The sequence below is a fragment of the Rhamphochromis sp. 'chilingali' genome, assembly GCF_963969265.1.
Source record: "Rhamphochromis sp. 'chilingali' genome assembly, chromosome: 14".
Lineage (NCBI taxonomy): Eukaryota > Metazoa > Chordata > Actinopteri > Cichliformes > Cichlidae > Rhamphochromis > Rhamphochromis sp. 'chilingali'.
The window spans coordinates 6795301-6814496 of NC_137941.1; the positions used below are offsets into that span (position 1 = coordinate 6795301).

Here is a 19196-nt window from a genome sequence, read left to right on the forward strand (position 1 = left end):
GGTCACTCTGACATTCATCATTTTTAGATCCTTTGAGTTTTCAAAGCAAACAAACGCTGAAGCATCACAGAGGTTTACAGAAGGTTTTACAGCTACATTAAAATGATAAGTGAGGCTTAATCTCCATGGTGAAATCTTAGTCGCCCTCACAGTGCTTCTTTCCCCATTTACACACCTCTAACCAGCATAAAATTACTCAACAGGTAAAAGTGAATTCATTGTTGAAATCAGGTTAAATTTACTTCTTTGTAACAGCCTGAAAACACGACTTTCCAAACAAAAGTCTAACAACCAGACCGAGCCCATAAAACGACATCCATGTTTGTTTGCAGACTCTTGTAGATTAAAAAAATGATGAAAAATATTTGAAGTCCTTAACTCAAAATTGATCATTAACAGGTGAAGAAGGCTGCAAACATGGATGCAGAGCCACACTTTAAACTATTTTTGAAAATAGTGCAAACGTTTCATGAGACTTTCATGAGGTCAGATGTAAAAACTCCACAGGGACACCTGTAAGTTCATTTTTCTGCCACTTGAGGTCACCAAGGTGCTTCCTCGTGCAGCCAGAGGAGTCTTTCTTTCATGTAGATGTTATTAAAAAGCTCCACTGGGGGGGCGAGACGTGACTAAATCTGAACTGCTCTCTTATTAAAAGCTGTGTGAGCTGCTCACCTCCTCAGGGCTGATACGTCCCCAGTGTAGGCGGAAAACAGCAGGTTGATGACAGACTTGACCTGTGGACGGAAACGGGACGTTTTCAGGGTCACACCATTAAACCAAAACACACAGGCAGCTGCATAAGAGCTGAAAGACTCACGAAGGAATTACTCCACACACATCTAATCTAACGCCACACATCTCAAGCAGCACTGAAAGGAAGTCAATCACACATTTATTTTTTATGATTATTTTGGAAGAAATTAGTCATTTAATCACCACAATGCTATAATTCAACAGCACTAACTATTTCAATCACAGATCCACGGTTTGGTCATAACTTACCACCAAACAGGAATGAATCATTTCCTATGAGCAAAACTTCAAAGTAAAACATGTGAAGAAAATAAGAATACAAACATGGAGAGGGCTCTACAGAAAAAAATCAAATCAAATCATTAACATTCAGTTTTTAGTATTTCACATTGTCAGAGCTACAGTCTGTGAATTAATGTTGTTAATCCTTTATCAGAAGGGTTGCTGGGAGAGTTTCTCCTGAACAGGATTATTTATGTGAGGAGAGAGCTGAAGAAACGTAAAGTTTTGGTCCAAATAAAAGATTTACACAATCGAAAAAAAGAGACAGGGACTCAGAAAACCTGCAGATATTCATCAAAACAGCCTAAAATGGACATTTTTAAGAGTTTGACCATCTCTGTATTTTGTTATTCTGATCTTTTCGCTCCACAGTATCATGTTTTGTTTTCAGATAATCTTCTATTTTAAGATGTACTCATTTGTACCAGAGTCGTTGCAGTGTTCATAGTTTTCTTTTAGACTTTTAGTCTTTCTTTCACTTTAGCTTCAGTTTATTCCAGAGTGGATTTTCTTGTTTTTAATTAGTGTTTTTCTGTTTTACTGCAGGCAGCGCTTCACTCATTCATTCACTTGTGAGGACTGGTTTAAAAAAATGTTTATGCTAATGGTTACAACCATCTTTTCAATACAATTTGTGTTTGAGATTCAAAAAATAATCAGTCTCGCACAAAGCCTGTAACTGTCCAGTGTCATAATGTTTCTCTACAGGGTAAACTAGTTTCACATCTAGTTTTATTTCTTTAGTTTTAGTTAAGTAAATTAACCTTGGTTTGTACAAATTGGCCTTTGAGTGAAATCTTCTGATTTTGTTGTCCTAACCTCGTCCTCGTTTGGTAGTCCAATGAAAATATGCAAATTGTATCAGAGAGGCTAAAATAAACATGAGCACATACAGTTTTCTGATTTGTGGCAAAAATGTGCACGAGTAAATATTTTTATTGGTACTTTTGAACTCGACATCATTGAATTAGGTAATATTAACTAACATTAGGCTTGGAATGTGACAGGAGCATTTACCTCTCAGAGTAGCTTTGTATGATTCACAGTCCATAATAATCCTTCTTTATTTTATCTTGGGCCTTTTTTTTTTAACCCAAAGTTCTTTCGTGCAAAACAACATAAATGAAATTAAAACTAAATCAGCTGGATGAACACATTTTTATCTTATGTTTAAAAAAGCAAACAAAGCTTCAACATTAACTTAAAGTGGGGCAATTAACCAAGATGGCTACTAAGGTGCAAGTATGTAAAGGAAGAATATTCTTTAAAGGGCATGCGCAAAGGAGCTGGCAAGGGGCGCAGTGATCGAAGGAGATGGAAAGATACCAATAAGTTGGAGGGGGCGGTTACTTAGGCAACCAGAACCTGGAAGTCTGCAAGTTACCAAAGTGATGCGTGACAGGTTGCGTGGTTGACAGGTCGCCACAAAACGAGCGCTTAAGATTTACCCTATACTCCTGACACCTAGTTTAAAAAAGTGATTAAGCTGATGGTGATGCCCATCTTTTGTATACAGTCTGTGTTTGAGATGGTGAGAATAATCAGGGGACAGGGTCTCACATACATGACCTTTAATCAAAAATCAAAGCCACGTGCGAAAGTCGTTAACTCTCTAATGTCTCTCTAAAAGGTAAACGAGGCACCTAAAAACCCAGACCAGGTGCACAAAAAACACCTGCCGACGAGGCGTAAATATATTTGCATGTCTTCTTGTACGTTAGAATGCAGCAAAACTGGAGTACTGATGAATGCAGTAACAGATGGCTGCTTGTCACCTTCAGGAAGCTTAATTCAACATCAACACATCCTCCAAACATTCACCTCTCCAAAGGTACAGTATAGCCTCATTCTGTGATCTGTTTGTTTTGCTGGTGGCAGGGAGCCAAAAGTCACACGCCTATGTGGTGTGACATGACAAAAATGAGGAATGGTGGTCCTTCAAAAACACCTGAGAACTATTTTTCTCCTTGCTGTCATGTGACACGTCACTGCGCACTCACATGGACGATCTTCTCAAAGGTCAGCGTTTAGCTTCTCTGTGCTCTGAAGGAGCTGCTGGCTGTGACTTCTTTCCACATCAATCGATGGGTGTGACTGTGTGTGCTGTAGTTAGTACGGAGCCCCGCAAGTTTAGCTTAGCTTACCATAAAAACTGGACTGGTGTGTGTGACGATTATAAAAAGGAAACTAAAGCTTATTTCACTCATTTATTTATTCACTTATTTATTATATTTGATAAAACAATTATATACTTAAAACCCCTAACCTGACAAATATTTGGAAATAACGAAAAAAAAACTTTGTCTTTTTTGTATAATCTATTTAAAATAGCTACAAATTTCTGATCATGTCACCAAACTAAGATAAGCTTGAGGAGACAAGCTTCCCAAGTACAGGACTCATGAGGTGTTTTTTGTTATTTTTGCACAAAAAAATTGTTCTTTCGTGCAAAACAACACAAATTAAAGTAAAACTAAATCACCTGGATGAACAAGTTTTTATCTTATGTTTACAAAAGCAAACAAAGCTTCAACCTTAACTTAAAGTGGGGCCATTAACCAAGATGGCTACTGAGGTGCAAGTACGTAAAGGCAGAATATTCAGAATAATCAAAAGACAGAGTCTCACACACGTGACATTCGAAAAACAAATCGAATTAAAAAAATAAAAGCATTAACTCTCTAATGTCTCTCTAAAAGGTAAACCAGGCACCTTAAAACCCATGTGAACAAAAACACCTGCAGACGAGCCGTAAATGCATTTGCGTGTCTGTCAGAATGCAGTAAAACTGGAGTACTGATGGTTGACTGTTGGAATGAGGTGCCTGTGCTGACGTGCTGTTTGGTCGACAAAATATTTCCACTTCGGTTTCAGAAGTCTTTTGGTTTGTTTAGATGCAGCTTTATGAACCTAAGCTGTGCTGCAACGTTCTCATTAGGGAGACGACGCTCCTGGCAGCTCTTCCAAATAATCCATGCTTGTTAGATCTTTTTTGGGCCAGCCTGAACCAGCTGTCTTGAATGTTTACTAATTATGAATAATTTGTCACGCTGTATTACAATGGATTTAAAAACATTTGGTCTTACAATCCTTTCCAGATTGCTGGTCAGCAACAGGTACTTCTCTGATCACTGCCATCTTTCCTCTGAGGCATTATGTTAACACACCTGAACGCTCCACTCACACCTGATGAGCAGTTAATGAAGTGCTTTAACTAGCAGCACCTGGCTGATAATTTCAGTGGAAGCAGTGAGGTTATATTTACATAACTAGAATAATGTGGTGAATTCTTAGGTTATGTCCTGATTTATAAACCTTAGAAAGAGGGACGACTTCATGAATCTTCAAGTTAAGGGTGTTTTCTGTTAAAGAACCGCTGCGAGCTCAGATGGGGAGACGGTTTAAAACAGATGCTTTATTTCATTTAATACAAGAAACAACAAGGCAGCAAAAATAATATCGACACCATTTTTACTGTCACGTCTGCACGTCCAGAACAAAGAGGCAGCTCATGGAGACTTCACAAACAGAAACATATAAAAGTATGACAGCTGTGAGCTGGGAACTGTTTGGTTTCACATTTTCAGGTCAGGAAGCAGCTCATTTTATCTTCTGCTTGTCTTTATATAAAAATCTAACCTCACAGTTCCGAGGTCACCAAACTTTGATGGTAGTGATCACTTTTAAATCTTTTATTAATTTACAAAGGGATAACACACATGTTCAAGACACAAATTAACAAAAGAGAGACAGTGAAAAGGATTCAAACAAGGATGAAAATTCATGGAAATTGACAAAAAAAAAAATCATGCAGACAACAGAAAACAAACTCATACATGACATGAAGGTCTGTGCAAAGACGAGTCCTTTTGTTAAATTTGCACCATTAGAATTTAATCATCTTTGATTTTCTAACACTCGGGTTTGGATCGAGCCGTTCCTCATTTTATCTACTTTCATGGTGCAAACCGAACAAAGATTTACACAGACTCATAATACAGATCTGATGATTTCCACTGACGCTGCATTCAAAAGCCCCGCTGTCACGATTCTGATTGGAATAATCAGGGGTTTTTTGTTTGTTTTTTTGAAGAATAACACCAGTGTTGGGTAAGTTACTTTAAAAAAGTAATTAATTACTAATTACTTAATCAATATTGTATTTAAAATACTTATCTAATTACTGTGTCTGAAAAGTAACTTAATTACTCAATAAGTAATTTAACTAAATACTTCTTAGTCTTCTTTTAAAGACGGAGACTACAGTACGCAGCGGTAGCATCTCTTCCACAATGTAGCCTGCAGTTATTTTTTTAAGCTGACCTTCAGACGCTTTCTGTGCTGCTGAAGTAAAATCAGGTTTTGCCTGCTTAGCAGGAGTTGCCGCGGTGTTATCCATGGATGATGAACAAGAATCACTCAGAAGTGTTCGTCTGTGCTCTCCTGTCAGGCGCTTCAGTAGATTACTCGTGCTATTAACAGCAGCCGATAGTTTTTACATATTACTGTAATATTCTTGTCTGCTTGTTTCAGAAAAGTGAAGAGACGGGAATATGTCCATTTCATAAAACAGCCACTCGCTTCAGCCGAGTCTGACATCTTCCGCTTTAGAATACGACTATGCAGCAGCAAACTGGTGCGAAATGACGCGCAGCTGCACTACAGCGATGTTAAAGCGGCAGAGTTTATTTTTACCCTTTAGAAGATAAATTATTGAAATTAAATAATGATATTCAGCGAGTTTAATTATTTTACAATGTAACGCAAGTACATTGTAAGTAACTGTAATTAAAATACCTAAAAATGAACAGTAATCAGTTACTCTACTTTTTCAGTGGAAAAGTAATTCAATTACAGTAACGTGTTACTTAGTAACGCGTTACACCCAACACTGAATAACACAAACACAACGTTTATGTGTTATTCTTCCAAAACAAAGAAGGACAGATGCGATTGATAATTAGTCCTGATTGGCTGGATCGGTTTAGTCTCCCCCCAATGCAGGTCCCTTTAGTTTTTATCTCTGGCTCTCAAATTCAGATTTTTGTGCCAATGAACGGAGCACCAAAGATGTAAAAGTCAATATTTTAAAGAAGAGGAGAGCGACTCGTTTCGCTCACGGCCAAGAGAAGGAAATGCCGAGCTAAGACCGAGCGAATCAGGAAAATAAACTATTCCTGTTAAACCGACGAGCTGCGCAGCGTTTAATCAAGTCCTAAAACAATTAATTACGTTAGTCTTAAAAGTGTAGTTTTTTTAGTGAACTGATTAATGAAACGTCCATAAAAACAAAAAAAAGGAACTGTTGTTATGGTAAAGGCCTCGCTCACATGTGAGGGAAGTAAAACAAGCGAGTGGTTGGTTGCTCGTAAAAGTCACGCACTCTGGAAAAACTCTGCACATATGGTTGATTTAAATGGGAATAAAATGAGCTTTGTACGTTAAACCGGGTTCAAGCTACACAGTATTTTTATCTCCGTATGCTCAGCACCCAGGATCTGTGTAGCCTAAACCGGCATACGCATCGCCTCCTCATTAGATCGGTTTTCCAGTGACTCAAGAGTTTGTACATTCAATAGTTTTACTAAAAAAATAAAAATAAAGTGCAGCTACATCATAATTTTCTCTAATTGTTTGGCAATTATATATTTTTTAAAAATCTCTTTATAATAATTTGCATTTTAAACGCAGTGTCAATTTTTCATAACTAACAATTCAGCTAAAATCAGCAAAATCAGTCGAACAGCGAACTTCACAACCAACAACACATGCGGGGGAGTTCATTTAAGCGTTCATACATTTGATCACTACACGAGAAAATAACTTTTTTATGTGATAATAATCTTCAGATTATAATAATCCAGCAACACTGATGATGACTGAGGCTTTTGAATACGTTTCACCTGTAACACCCACATGACCAGCAGAAGTTTAACAAAAAAGGAAAAAAAACAAAAACATGCCATGACAGTAGTAACATGGTGGTAACGGCTCCAGCAGCATCACTCTGAGCTCAAACCTACAAACACATGTTCAGTTTCAACAGTGATTAATAAACACACACCTCCTCCTGCTTCACGGTGCAGAGAAACTAAGGCATCCGCTGGCGCGACATTTATGTGCAAGTACTTATATTTACAGAGGAGCTCGTGAGATAAACCCGGAACGTCTGAAGTAAAAATTCAAACACACTCTTTGGTCTGCAGCTGAAGATCACTCGTGTGCAGATGCACAGCTGATAGCTACACACGCCTGCTGCTACGAACATCCAGAAATAAGAAATGTTGCCTAAACTGATGAGACTAAGACTCTGAAAACTTCCCAAACAACACTGAACGTTGTTCCTCGAGCTGGAACATCGACACACACCGGTTAACACCTCTTTTCTACAGATTTATGAATTTTTTTATTTTAAACAAAGTTTTCAGTGACATATATAGAGAAGAGCAGCTCCTCAGCAGACTAAAGCTTCTAAAACTGAAAGGGCCAGACTCACTAACCATCCTGCAGTCAGGATTTACTGAAGAGACCCACCAAAACCTGCACTCAGCTGTTTTTGCTGATTAACGGATCTGGTTTTAATTAACATGATTTCTTCAAGTTTGTGGCAGGTGGCTTACTGCTGTTTAAGCCACACAAACACAAAAATCATGTTTCATCCTGCACCTGACGGGTTGCTGGGAGCATTAATGTACTTGGACAGCCAGGCGGAGAGGTTATCAGAAAGGTGGATGTTAGTTCAGAACTAAAACTTCAGCAGGAACCTTTCGAGCTGAGCTCAGCGTATTTCTGGTCAACAGTAATTGTACTAATACTAGTAATTCTGGTACTTTGATGTAATAGAGTAAAACACAACACGGGAAGTCAGAGGGAGGGAATAGTTGCTCGCTACATGATTCATGTAAAAGCCATGGATGTGTTACGGGCACAGGTGAGCTGATGGGGCTGCAGTGTTTCAGGATTTTAGCCACATTTCTGCACAAGTGCCGGTCCCTCATGAAACTGTAGTGCACAGAAACTTATTTTGTGTCTATTAATGAGAATCTGGCAAGAGTGTAGTGAGATAGAGTCTTACAATCTGATCTGCAGGTGGAGTTCTGCAGAAACTGCTGTGCACAGACGGCTTTTAGTCGGATTGTTTCCTTTGACTTTCATAAATTCCTGCAGTCTCACACAGTAAAAGCATCATGGCACAACAGCGGTAACTCAATGCAAACATAAATAATGGCATGTGACGGCACATCCAACATGTGATCCGTTCTCCTTCAGCTGTTTCTCACTGACCTGCTGCTTATGGAAACAACTCCACGTGTGAAGCTAGCCATGCTGTATTTTTTTGGTTAACAGCTCACTCGCACACCCAGCAGGCTCGTGTTTGACTCGATAATCGCTTTGGTCATTACTGAAATGAACTGTGGCTGAGAAAAAGGGTTTTATTTGATGACTTTATCCTGTAACTGGACTAGAGCAGATAAAAGCCTCAGATTAAGTTCATCCACGGTTAGTACGTCTGATTTTTTTCTGGAAGTGCCAGCTCCATCTGCTCGCAGAACTTCCGACGCAATTTCAGGTGAGGGACATGAATCGTCACCTTTGTAGTAAATAAATGCTGCATTCACATTTAGCAGATTTATTTCTACATGGAGACATCGTGTTTGCATACTTTTGTGAGCTATGCAAGGGAGTTAATGGTTGTATGAAGCCACGAGAGACTTTAACTGAACCTACACGACTGACTTTACTCGCCTTTCCTTCCTCAGAATTCAGAAGCATGTCAGGAAGCTGCAGGCAAACAAGTCAAACCTAAGAAACAGCCCAATGCTTTTGTCACCTGACTGCGAGAAAACTGCCCTCTGTTAGTATCAACCACATCATCAAACACAAACAAACTCAACTCGAGCTGAAAGTCCTCACGACTTCTGTCTGTTTCATAGTCGAGTTAATGTCAAAGAAATGGAAGCAGGCACAAATCAAGTATTATTTTAACAGAAAACACAAAGATCTGCAAAATAACGCAACACTTGTGAATGACATTTGTTAATGTTCTTCATCTATATTTTAAATCGAGGAGCCAAATGTCACAAAAGTGGGAAAAAAAAATAATAATAATAATAACCAGGAAAATAAAACATATCAATCACGGCTAAAATATTCATTTAATCACTCGTAACACACCCCTAAATTTAAAGTCAGTGTTTACTCTCAAGCAGCTGTTGTTTTGGGTCGTAGAGTGAACGCAGCGTTAGCTGACATTGTTAAAAAGAAAACTCTGACGTGATGAAGAAGAAAATAAAGATAAAAGTGTGTTGAGATAAAACGAGAGCGAAGTGCGTACGTTACACATCAGATCCTTGTCACGTCGCTAAGGCAACGAAGCAAATGGAGGTCCTTTGGAGTTCATAATAATAATAATAATAATAATAATAATAATAATAATAATAATAATAATAAGCTGATCCCATTTTTCCAGCACAGACAAAATCAAAAACAAGTTTCCTAGTAACCGCTTCACCAGCAATAAATAATCCTCTACATAATTTATACATAAATATGAGGGTGAGGAGACGATGCCGTCGCGTTGTTGGGAGATCAGGCGAGGTGGGGGCGTCTGTTTTTGTTTGTTTGTTTGTTTGTTTTAAAAGTTTCACTCGATGACTTTGTCCATCCTATAGACTACAGTGGTGGAGCTGTCCTCGTTCGACTCAGTGGGGGACACCTTTTTCCAAAGAGGGGCTTTCAGAGCCAGCTCCTGCTGGAGGCTCTCGTAATCCATAGGTCCGAAGGTCTGCTGCTGTTATTGACATGGATAATAAATTAGTCTCAAACCTCCGTTTCTGCCTGCGTTTATGTGCTGGGTGGATCGCTGCAACACTTGGAAGTAAAATGGAGCCAAAACAGTGCCATCAGTTTTCACAGTGTTTCCCACACATTCAGTAGTGTTAATGGAGCACTATATACCGACAATACTGCATAATGTAATAACACAACACACCTGCTTGCTCATATTGACAACTTATATCCCTACCAGGGGTCAGACATCTTTGTTTATAGAGCTATAAAACACTTTTAGGCCCTGTAGTAACCGAAACACAGCTCAACAGCAGGTGTTAATTAAAATCTTTAACCACATATGACTCTGCAGCGGGGCATTTTCATCACAGTAAGACCACGCTTTCTTCTTCTTCGTTTTTGCATTAATAAAACTAAAATTGTTTACATTTTTGTTGTTATTACCAACAAAATGTAACAATAAGTTAGCATATTTACGCTGGCTCTGACACAGAGTAGCTATAAAGCTCTGCGCCTGCATAAGCAGAAGGAATCAAAGTAAAAGAGCTGGCATAATAAATAAAGTAAATTTGACATATAGCATTATAGAAACTTTAAAAGTAGTATTTTTATACAATAGATTAGATTCTATCTAATCAATAGATTGTGATTAAAGTCCAGCAGCAGATTAAGCAGTAAGTCAGTAACTCAGCAAACAAATCTGTCCACAAAATCCTCTTTTTCCACTTTTACATTTGTAGCTCAGGTGACTCAGGACTACACACTTAGGACACTAAGTGACCATCCACCTGAGCAAAACAGTTTTCTTTCAGATTTTTAGAGTTGACGAAATCCTGCCGTTATTACACCTGGTTCACATCATCCGACATGCTCGCTGCTTGTTTCTTTTTTTTAAGCATTTTATTCTTCAGTTTTTTTGTCGTACTAATGAAGCGAGCTAGAGCTTTTAAAAAAAACACGGTGATAATCAGAAAAGGAGAACACTTATTTTTAATCATTTCAACCCATTTGTGTTTACTTGCTTAAACAGAAAGTAGAGATGGCGAAAGCCCGGATGCACCCTGGACCCCAGTTTTTATAAAGTCACATGATGGAAAAAGCCGCAGCTACGTCAGCAGAGTAACGGAAAAAAGCTTCACCAGTGCTCGCCATTGTGGAAGTGCACGCTACGGTCTGAAGAAATACTTTAGTTTCCTCAGAAAAAGGTTCTGGGCACTCTGAATGTAAAATGTGAGGGAAACACTGCATCATCTACCAGGCATGTTCTGAACGATCAGACTGAGTTTGGCTCCAGGTGTCTTTTAACTCAAGATTTGGCTCCTTGTATGTTTGCAGTAAACGAATATACTCCACTCACTTTATGCAGCTCTTCCACCCGAAGGAGGAACAGGGACAGTTTAGGGGCTACTGTGCGTGCAGTTATGGAGGTCAGTGCAAACAGCTGAGACTACAGGAAGCTGCTGGAGAGGTGTGCTGTCACATGAGCCTGACGAGGCGGCGTTTGTCCTTACCCGCTGGTCGCCTCCTTCTCTGCGAGGGTCGTGCTTCTTGGTGAAGTGCCTCAGATTGTCGTAGTTGTGGAAGTTGAAAAGCTCCACCAGGTCCTGAAATACAAAGACAGAAAGACTAAAACTAACAAAGCAGCTGAGAAAAGCTAAAATGGTGTCTTGCCACCTAGTGAGAGGTGGGAAACTCCAGCCCTGCCACAACCCTGGACTAGGTAAACAAAAGAGATGATGGATGAATGAAAAGAAAACAAAAACGTAAACAAAATTCAATTAAAATTAAAAGTGAAGTCTTACATCTTGTGTGTGTTAATGTGACGCTGAGCGGTTCAGACTCTGCTAATGTTTTGGGTCTGATCTAAAATGACTGCTGCTTAGACTTCAATGCAAAGTAGCCGGGGTGCTCATTCGAATTCGAATATGAACCACACTAATGGGAAAGAGCATCCCTGCAATGAAAGGCCACTTTCAGCTCCTAAAAGCAATTCTGCTCCTTCTGCTGCTGTAAAATATTTAAGTTAATAAACAAGGAGGTGCAATATTGTCTCGAGGCGGAGTGTTTATTCTCCGGGCATCACGTACCGTGCAGAACTGGATCCCTCTGACCGAGTTGCCCAGCTTGTCGAGCGGAGGCGACCAGCACATGATGCCCATCACGTTGGGCACAACCAGCAGGATCCCTCCTGATACTCCAGACTTGGCAGGCAGGCCGACCTGCAGCAGGGAAACAAAGCAGTTACAGAAAGGCTGGCTGTGTGTGCAGAAGCAGCACGACGGTGACAAAGTACATCAACACAGCGATGGTAAATCTCACGATACACTGAATATTCTCAGAAATCCCTAAGAGTTATTTAGATTTTTTGTGTCAGATCCAAAGCAACAGTGCCTTCGTTTTTCTGTTCAGTTTCAGAGTCCAGAAATCCATTTCCCACCGACTCAGGATGAAAGTCGTTGTGCCTCGTTTATTGATCATTTCCTCTGAGATACTCTAGCTGTGGTTTAATGTGAGAATTCATATGGTTAAAACTACCTAACACAGATAATCTAACACTATCACGACTTTAAAATCTGATATCCAATCACATGGGCCCTTCGGTTGAGGGTTGTTAATACAGTAAACACTGTATTAACAGTATTAATACAATTGTGGTGCTTTTTAAAAGTAACAAAAGACATCTCATTATGTTTAACAGTTTTAACTGGGATGGATTTTGAATGTCATGCTTATGCAGAGCTGGATTATCACCAGAGGAAGCTTAGTTACATTTTGAATTGTTGGTTGCACCAGAAATGTTTAAAGACAAAACTGTCCGAAAACAACAACCCATGCTTCAAAAAAGAACGTTAGCTCCACAATATGCTAAACTCCGTAAGAAAACAAGTGTGAAAAAACTTCACCTGAGCTTCATGAATTTGTTTTTTTAGTTTAATATCATCAGCTATAAACTATTTATTTTGGATCCACATCTTGAGTATGTCTCCAGAACACTTATGTCCATTTTTAAGGACAAACACTCAAACTTTTTTCCCTGTTTGCTCTCAGTTTAGATGATCATTGCACCTGATGAAGCCTTGTCTCCTCGACATCATCTCTTATTTTGTTTAATATCTGCAGTGCTTTATTTAAGGTTTTTGTTCACTGTTATATTTTTTTTAAATCACCTGTAGTGCTACTGTCTGCTTGTTGAAGCACTCTGAACTATTTTTAGGCACTGCTGTTTAATAAATTGCATATTCCTGCAGTTTTAACAATCATCGTTCCAAGTCTAATTAAAAATTCTGAAAATACAAACAGTTAATAAATCAAAACACCAGTAACCCGTGTTGTGTTTCACTCACATGGAAAGCAAACTGCCCTGAGAAGTCGTACATGCCACAGGAGTGCATCAGACTCAGCGTGTTCCTCACCGCCTCTGGGTTCAGCACACGCTCGCCCGTGATTGGGCAGATACCCCCGTTGGCCAGGGTGGCCGCCATGACACTGGCACTCTCACATGTCACCTCAATGGAGCAGAGCTGGAGAGGCAGAGACAATAACTCTGTTACTGCACCTTGATTTACAAAACGAGGTGACAGAAAAGTGAAAGTAAAGGGTGGAAATGATGGAAATAAATCCATCTGATTGGTTTGGGAGATACTGGAACAGCATATAGAGGTAAAACCATCTGTGTGTAGTCAGGAAACTATGTATGTATCACACAGAAAGAAGCGGTGAAAACAACTGGTAAGGAAGCTTTACTCTTGAGGATAAAAATCAATAGCAGGAAGCAGCTCAGCAATGAAGCAGGAAAACAATCTAATGATATCCTCTCATTAAAAATGTATAAATACTGGAAGAAGCTAAAGTTACACTCACTTGAAAGTACAAGTCCAGTACAGAGGTCATGTCTGTCCCCTCTGGGAAACACTGCAGAGAGGAGAAAAAAAACCATTTAATAACCATGCTCTCATGCTGAAGAGACTTGAAAGCATCAGGTACAAGAGCCAAAGGGCTGAAACCCTTTAAATATGTGTTTCACAGTCTCCACTTCCTCTAATATGCATCCATCATCTCTCCATCATCTTTGATCCGTCACAGCTTACGAGTGCCGTCAGCCCCATTAAAGACTCGTTTTACACCAGACCACCTGATCAAAGGTTTACTGTTTCAAAGAATAACTGTTGTTTTCTTCACAGGAAAAAAAAAAATCCCAAAACTCTTTTCATCTTGTTCTTTCCTCAGAAACACATGGACTTGGACACACGGTGACTGACTGACGTCTTTCTTGCTGTCTTGCATCTGCAGATGAGTTTATTTCTGGGAAAGTCCAGCTGAACTTGCAGCACTCGCGCTAATCAAACGAGGAGCTCGGCCAGAACATGGCTCACCTTGTTTGATTGTATTTATGTTACTGATCTGTGATCCCGGCAAAAACCAGGCTGCTGTGTCCTAGATAAGAACAACACCACCAGGTTTTTTCTGTTCTAAACTGATGCTGCAGTTTTTCCATTCATACGTTTAAAAAAAGTCTCAGGGGTCTTAGCTGACTCCTACCAAAAGGCAAATCAGGAGGGTTACAATCAGCTGAATCAAAAATATGCAGATTTTTCTCATTTATGCATGAACGTAGTTAAGGGGCGAGAAGCATTACATGCTGAGCTGCTGGCTGTAAACTTTCAAGCTTCAGTGGCAAAATAAGCAGAAACGTGAGGCCCGAATAGTTTAAACTCTAAATTCTCTCCAGGTTTTCAGAGAGGAGAATCACAAAGACAAACCTTTTTTTCTTTCAGGTAGTAGCCGATGGCGAAGTTCCTGTCTCCTGACTCACGCTCAGACTGGAATCTGTCACACAAAGAAGAGCACTCCCATTACAGATGAAGGTAGCGTGTGTGTGTTATTTCAGTGCTGTGCTGGTATTCACAGACCTCGGCCTTCATGTGTACAACATAACCACAGCTCACGCAATCATGTGATGACACTGCAACACGAGCCGTCATAAATCATGCAAACCTTTAAAACCTCATCAGCACCTGTGGAAGTCCTCAGCACACAACAGATGTGGGTCACTGAGGACCAAAATGATGTTTCTGTAAACAATTTTCAGCCTTTTTGTATAAAGAAAAGGGTTTTTTTTACACGATTAATTATTATTATTGTTGTTCTGAGCAGGTATTATAAGACAGTCCTGCTTATATCTGACTTCTCGTGAACATAAGCCATTTAAAACATGGCCTGTGTGCTTGTTAATTTGATCCCAGTTAATTAAGGTGTTTTTCACAGTTTATGCTTCCTGTAATGAGCCTGTGAAGGTTATTACGGTGGTGTTTAGGTCAGCTCGGTTCGGGGGTTTGCAGGGCAAGGATAAGTAAACTTGGGTGATTTTAAGGAGGCGATGTGGAGGGAGGACTTACGTGGCGTTGCTGAAACCCACATACTCATTTCCCGCCATCTTTTTCAGAAAGTTCATGACCTGGAGGGAAAGCAGGAGGAGAGTAGAGATGAAAAAATGATCCAGAGGTTCATGTATGGAGGTCAAACACTACAAATGATAAGAGCTGCCAGCTAAACAGCACATATAAAACATCAAGAGTCCCTCTAAACCTATTCAACACACACAGAGGTGCAGATAATTAAACCTCAAGAGAAAATTCAATGTTTGATTTCACGAGTACTGACTCTTTCCTACACGAGAGCATTGACTGCACCAATAAAAACATTTATGAGGAGGAGGGGTGCTGAGGGTGCTCACCAGCCTCTCAAATAATGGCTACAAGAAAAACCAACACAGTGGCAGCCAGAGATGGGCAGTAACGCGTTACTTTTTTCAAGTAACGAGTAAAGTAAGGGATTACTATTGCAAAATCGGTAATTAGATTACCGTTACTTTCCCGTAGGAACGCTGCGTTACTAAAACCGTGAGTTTTTTTGCGAGAATGTCTCACGACAGTGACGTAAGCGAGTGCGCCGTTGGTGACAACAGCTGTGTGCAGATCAACAATGGATCACATATCGATTGTGGGAGAGAGTATGAGCGTGCAGCGTTTAAAGCGTGGAAGTACTGACCTTACTTTGAGTTTGATTCCGTAAAAAGTGACAAAAACATTAGCGTCCGTTGTGCGTGGGAAGAAAACTTCTTTTTACAGCGAAAAAACCCCTAAACTTCCAAGCAAGCACCGAGTGCGCTATGAAGTAATGGGAAATTCACAGAGACACTCGCGGATTCTTCAACTGACCGCAGCACACCTGCACCAGGGTAAACCTCCGCCTACCGCAGTCCTGCTTTACAGGTGAAAATAGAGCAACAGGACCGCTGAGTCTTTGACTTTATTTATTTTCTGCTGTTTTTTACTTGCATCTATTTGAAAGACTGAGTGTAAACACAAAAAATATTTTATTTTATGTGCTGGAATGTGTAGAAAATAGGTTTAAATGTTAAACTAATTTATTCAAGTCAGAGAATGTTGCATATAATTAAATTTTTGCTTGATGCATAAAGTTAAAAGATTAAAACTGATAAAACAAGTTAAAAAAAGAGACTTTTCCATTTGATTACATTTTGTATGATGGATTATGTAGAAAAAGTAGAATTGGGCTGAAAGATCTATCGCTTTATCACCTCTTCAGGTTGTAAATTGTGTTTTTAAAAGGTAACTAAGTAATTAATTACTTTTGAAGATAAGTAATCAGTAAAGTAACGAGATTACTTTTTGGGGGAAGTAATCAGTAATTAGTTACTTTTTTCAAGTAACTTGACCAACACTGGTGGCAGCGAATGCTCAGGTTGACCCTTCAAAATGAGGAGTCTGAAACAAATGAGCAATGTCGCTTTTATACATCCACTGGTCATTTTATTAGGTACACCTTCAGATCTGCCATTATTTATCATGTCATAGATTCAACAAGAGATTTTTGTCCATGTTGACTTGATGGCATCACACAGTTACTGCAGATTTATCAGCTGTACATACATAATGTGAATCTCCCATTCTACCACATCCCACAGCTGACCCTATCGTCTGACTGCCACAGCAGAAATAGAGTCTTATCTCGTCAGACCTGGCAACATTTTTCCAATCTGGTATATCCAGTTTTGGTGAGTCTGTGTGAAGTGTACCCTCAGTTTCCTGTTCTTAGCTGACAGAAGTTATACCCGGTGTGGTTTTCCACTGCAGTAGCTGAGCTGGTTAAGCTGGTTCAAGGCTCAGAGATGCTCTTCTGCATACTTTGGTTGTAACTGTAAGTGTTATTTGAGCTACTGTTCTATATTGATGCATCAGCTCGAAGCAGACCGGCTGATTAGAGAGTTGTGCTTTGAAAAGGTGTACCTAATAAAGTGTCCAAGAAGATTTATTTCACATTTTAACATCAGGTTATGACGTTGTTAGATGAACGAATCACACCTTGACAAAGAAAATATAAATGAACTTTAAATACTTGTGGGTCAGAGCTCTGACCAATACTCACATAGTCAAATTTCTCTGCGTTGCTTACACTTTGCTGCGGAGAAAACAAAATAAAGAGTCGTTAGCACGGTTCATTTATAGAGAGAAATCTCAGAGGATAAAGCACATCACAAAAGATTTTATAAAATGATAAATGATAATTCTGACCAACTAGATTTACATAATTAGCAGGCATGAACAGATCTGATTACAAATAAAGTGTAAAAAAATCACACGAGCTTTGCCAAGAGTTCAACAAACTATTAATGCGATCAGTTTGCGGATAGATTACAAAGAGGGAAGTTTGAAGGGAGACTTAGCAGACGTGTTCATGACATCTCACTGATTCCAATCCAAACAGTCAAACCTGTTTTTAATATGTATGACATTCCTGACTGTGTGCATGTTTCTACAGTAAGTCTGCAAGATGTGGGTGTATGCAGGCAGGTGTGTATTATAAGTTAACACTGTGCAGGTGTGTGAGTGTGTGTATATTTGAGGTGAAGAGGGAGGGAGGTTTGGCCTTCGTCACAGCTTGTAGCTCGCTGATGTCCCGCAGAGAAAACACAGCAAAGGAAAAACAAAACAAAAGAACATGGCCACACATGCACATTTAAAGTGCTGTAGCACCAGTTTTAACTTTACTTGTAGAGTTTTAAAACTGTGGCACTGATGGAGATGTTAAAGAGTCACTACATGAAGTTTCTACAGAGCTGATTGGAGGAGAATAAAAAAAATAGAGAGAAGGGAGAGGAAGAGGATCAGGGGAAGTGGGAGAGAATGAGGAGATAGATATGGAAAAGGAAGAAAAAATTACCAACGTCATTTGACCTGCTGCTGCAGTCATTATTTCCCACAGTTCCTAAGTCTGCAAAATATGCAACATACAAAAACAGCAACAACATGTAGCCTTCAAGCAGCATGTAACAACAGTTTGGGGGCATACTGCCACGGCAAGCTCCTCACGGCGGGTTTCCCCACCGAAGGTTAAAGGCTAACTGTGCAACCTCACCAACGGCTTTACAGTTAAAATCAAAATCAAAAGCAACACATTTAAAAAAAAGAGACACTGATGAGCCGATGTGGACACAGACACATGTTCTGAGTTTGAGTTTAAGGCCTGAGGACTTCAAACTGCATCATTAATTAGTAAGAAAGCTGTGACTGAACCTGTCTGACGGCTGTGAGCGTCTAAGGAAGTCCTCTTTGTATCACATGGTGGTTCAAAAACACAGAACCTGATCAGCTCAGACTTTAGTGAGGTTAATGTTAACTCGAGCGTGCCTGCAGAGCCGGAGTCCAGACATGTTCAGTAAAAGTTTTATGATTCAAGAAGCAGCGAGTTCAACCAAGCCGGTGTTGAAGCGTTAAAATCTGCAGTTCCACTAACGTCCACTTGAGGCCGACTCAAGCAGCGAGCCAGTCCCTGCAGACTTCCGCGTTAAATCAACTTTACAGCAGAAATAATGTTCGGAGCCTGATATAAGCAAGTCGTCTCCCAGGCTTCACCTCAGCCTGTGTTTGTGCTCTTGGAGTCTCTTTAATTCAAATAAAAATGGCGGCTGAGCAGTTAATTGTACTAACAGACCATCCAGGAAGGATGGTGCAGTTTAGATGAGTGAAATTAGAGGATTTTATTTGAATGTTATTCAGCGGTTAGCAGCTATCTGTGCACTGCACCCATACAGTTTATGCTGCTGTTCAAGTCTGGTAACTTCTGACTCCAAATGTTTAAGTTCATCTTTTTTTAAAACAGTTTTTATGCATAATATTCAGCACTTTACTTTTAAAAAAATAAATAAATTTGTGGCTTAAACCCAATGTAAGCTGGAACCCACAGCTGCCCTCAATTAACAGTATTATAATTATCTAAATGATTCTTTATGTTTCTGTAATTGTTAATCCACCTGTATGTGAAAGCTCTTTAATCTAAACTGTATT

The 19196-nt window shown here is 39.6% G+C and overlaps 1 protein-coding gene across 3 annotated transcripts in view; it reads right to left on the reverse strand.

Moving 5' to 3' along the window:
* The window catches only part of LOC308409523 (glutaminase kidney isoform, mitochondrial-like), a 39923-nt gene that overhangs the window by 2797 nt on the left and 17930 nt on the right, over nt 1-19196 (reverse strand). Inside the window, exons 8-15 of one of the 3 annotated variants that reach the window (XM_080902329.1) lie at nt 17278-17310; nt 15225-15283; nt 14589-14655; nt 13690-13740; nt 13173-13349; nt 11916-12047; nt 11340-11432; nt 676-737 (exon numbers count right to left, since the gene is read on the reverse strand). In XM_080902329.1, coding sequence (XP_080758455.1) covers nt 676-737; nt 11340-11432; nt 11916-12047; nt 13173-13349; nt 13690-13740; nt 14589-14655; nt 15225-15283; nt 17278-17310 — 674 coding nt within the window. Of the gene's footprint in view, nt 1-675; nt 738-7995; nt 9830-11339; nt 11433-11915; nt 12048-13172; nt 13350-13689; nt 13741-14588; nt 14656-15224; nt 15284-17277; nt 17311-19196 lie in introns of those variants that run through there. The other 2 variants (XM_080902331.1, XM_080902330.1) reach the window with 2 other exon arrangements.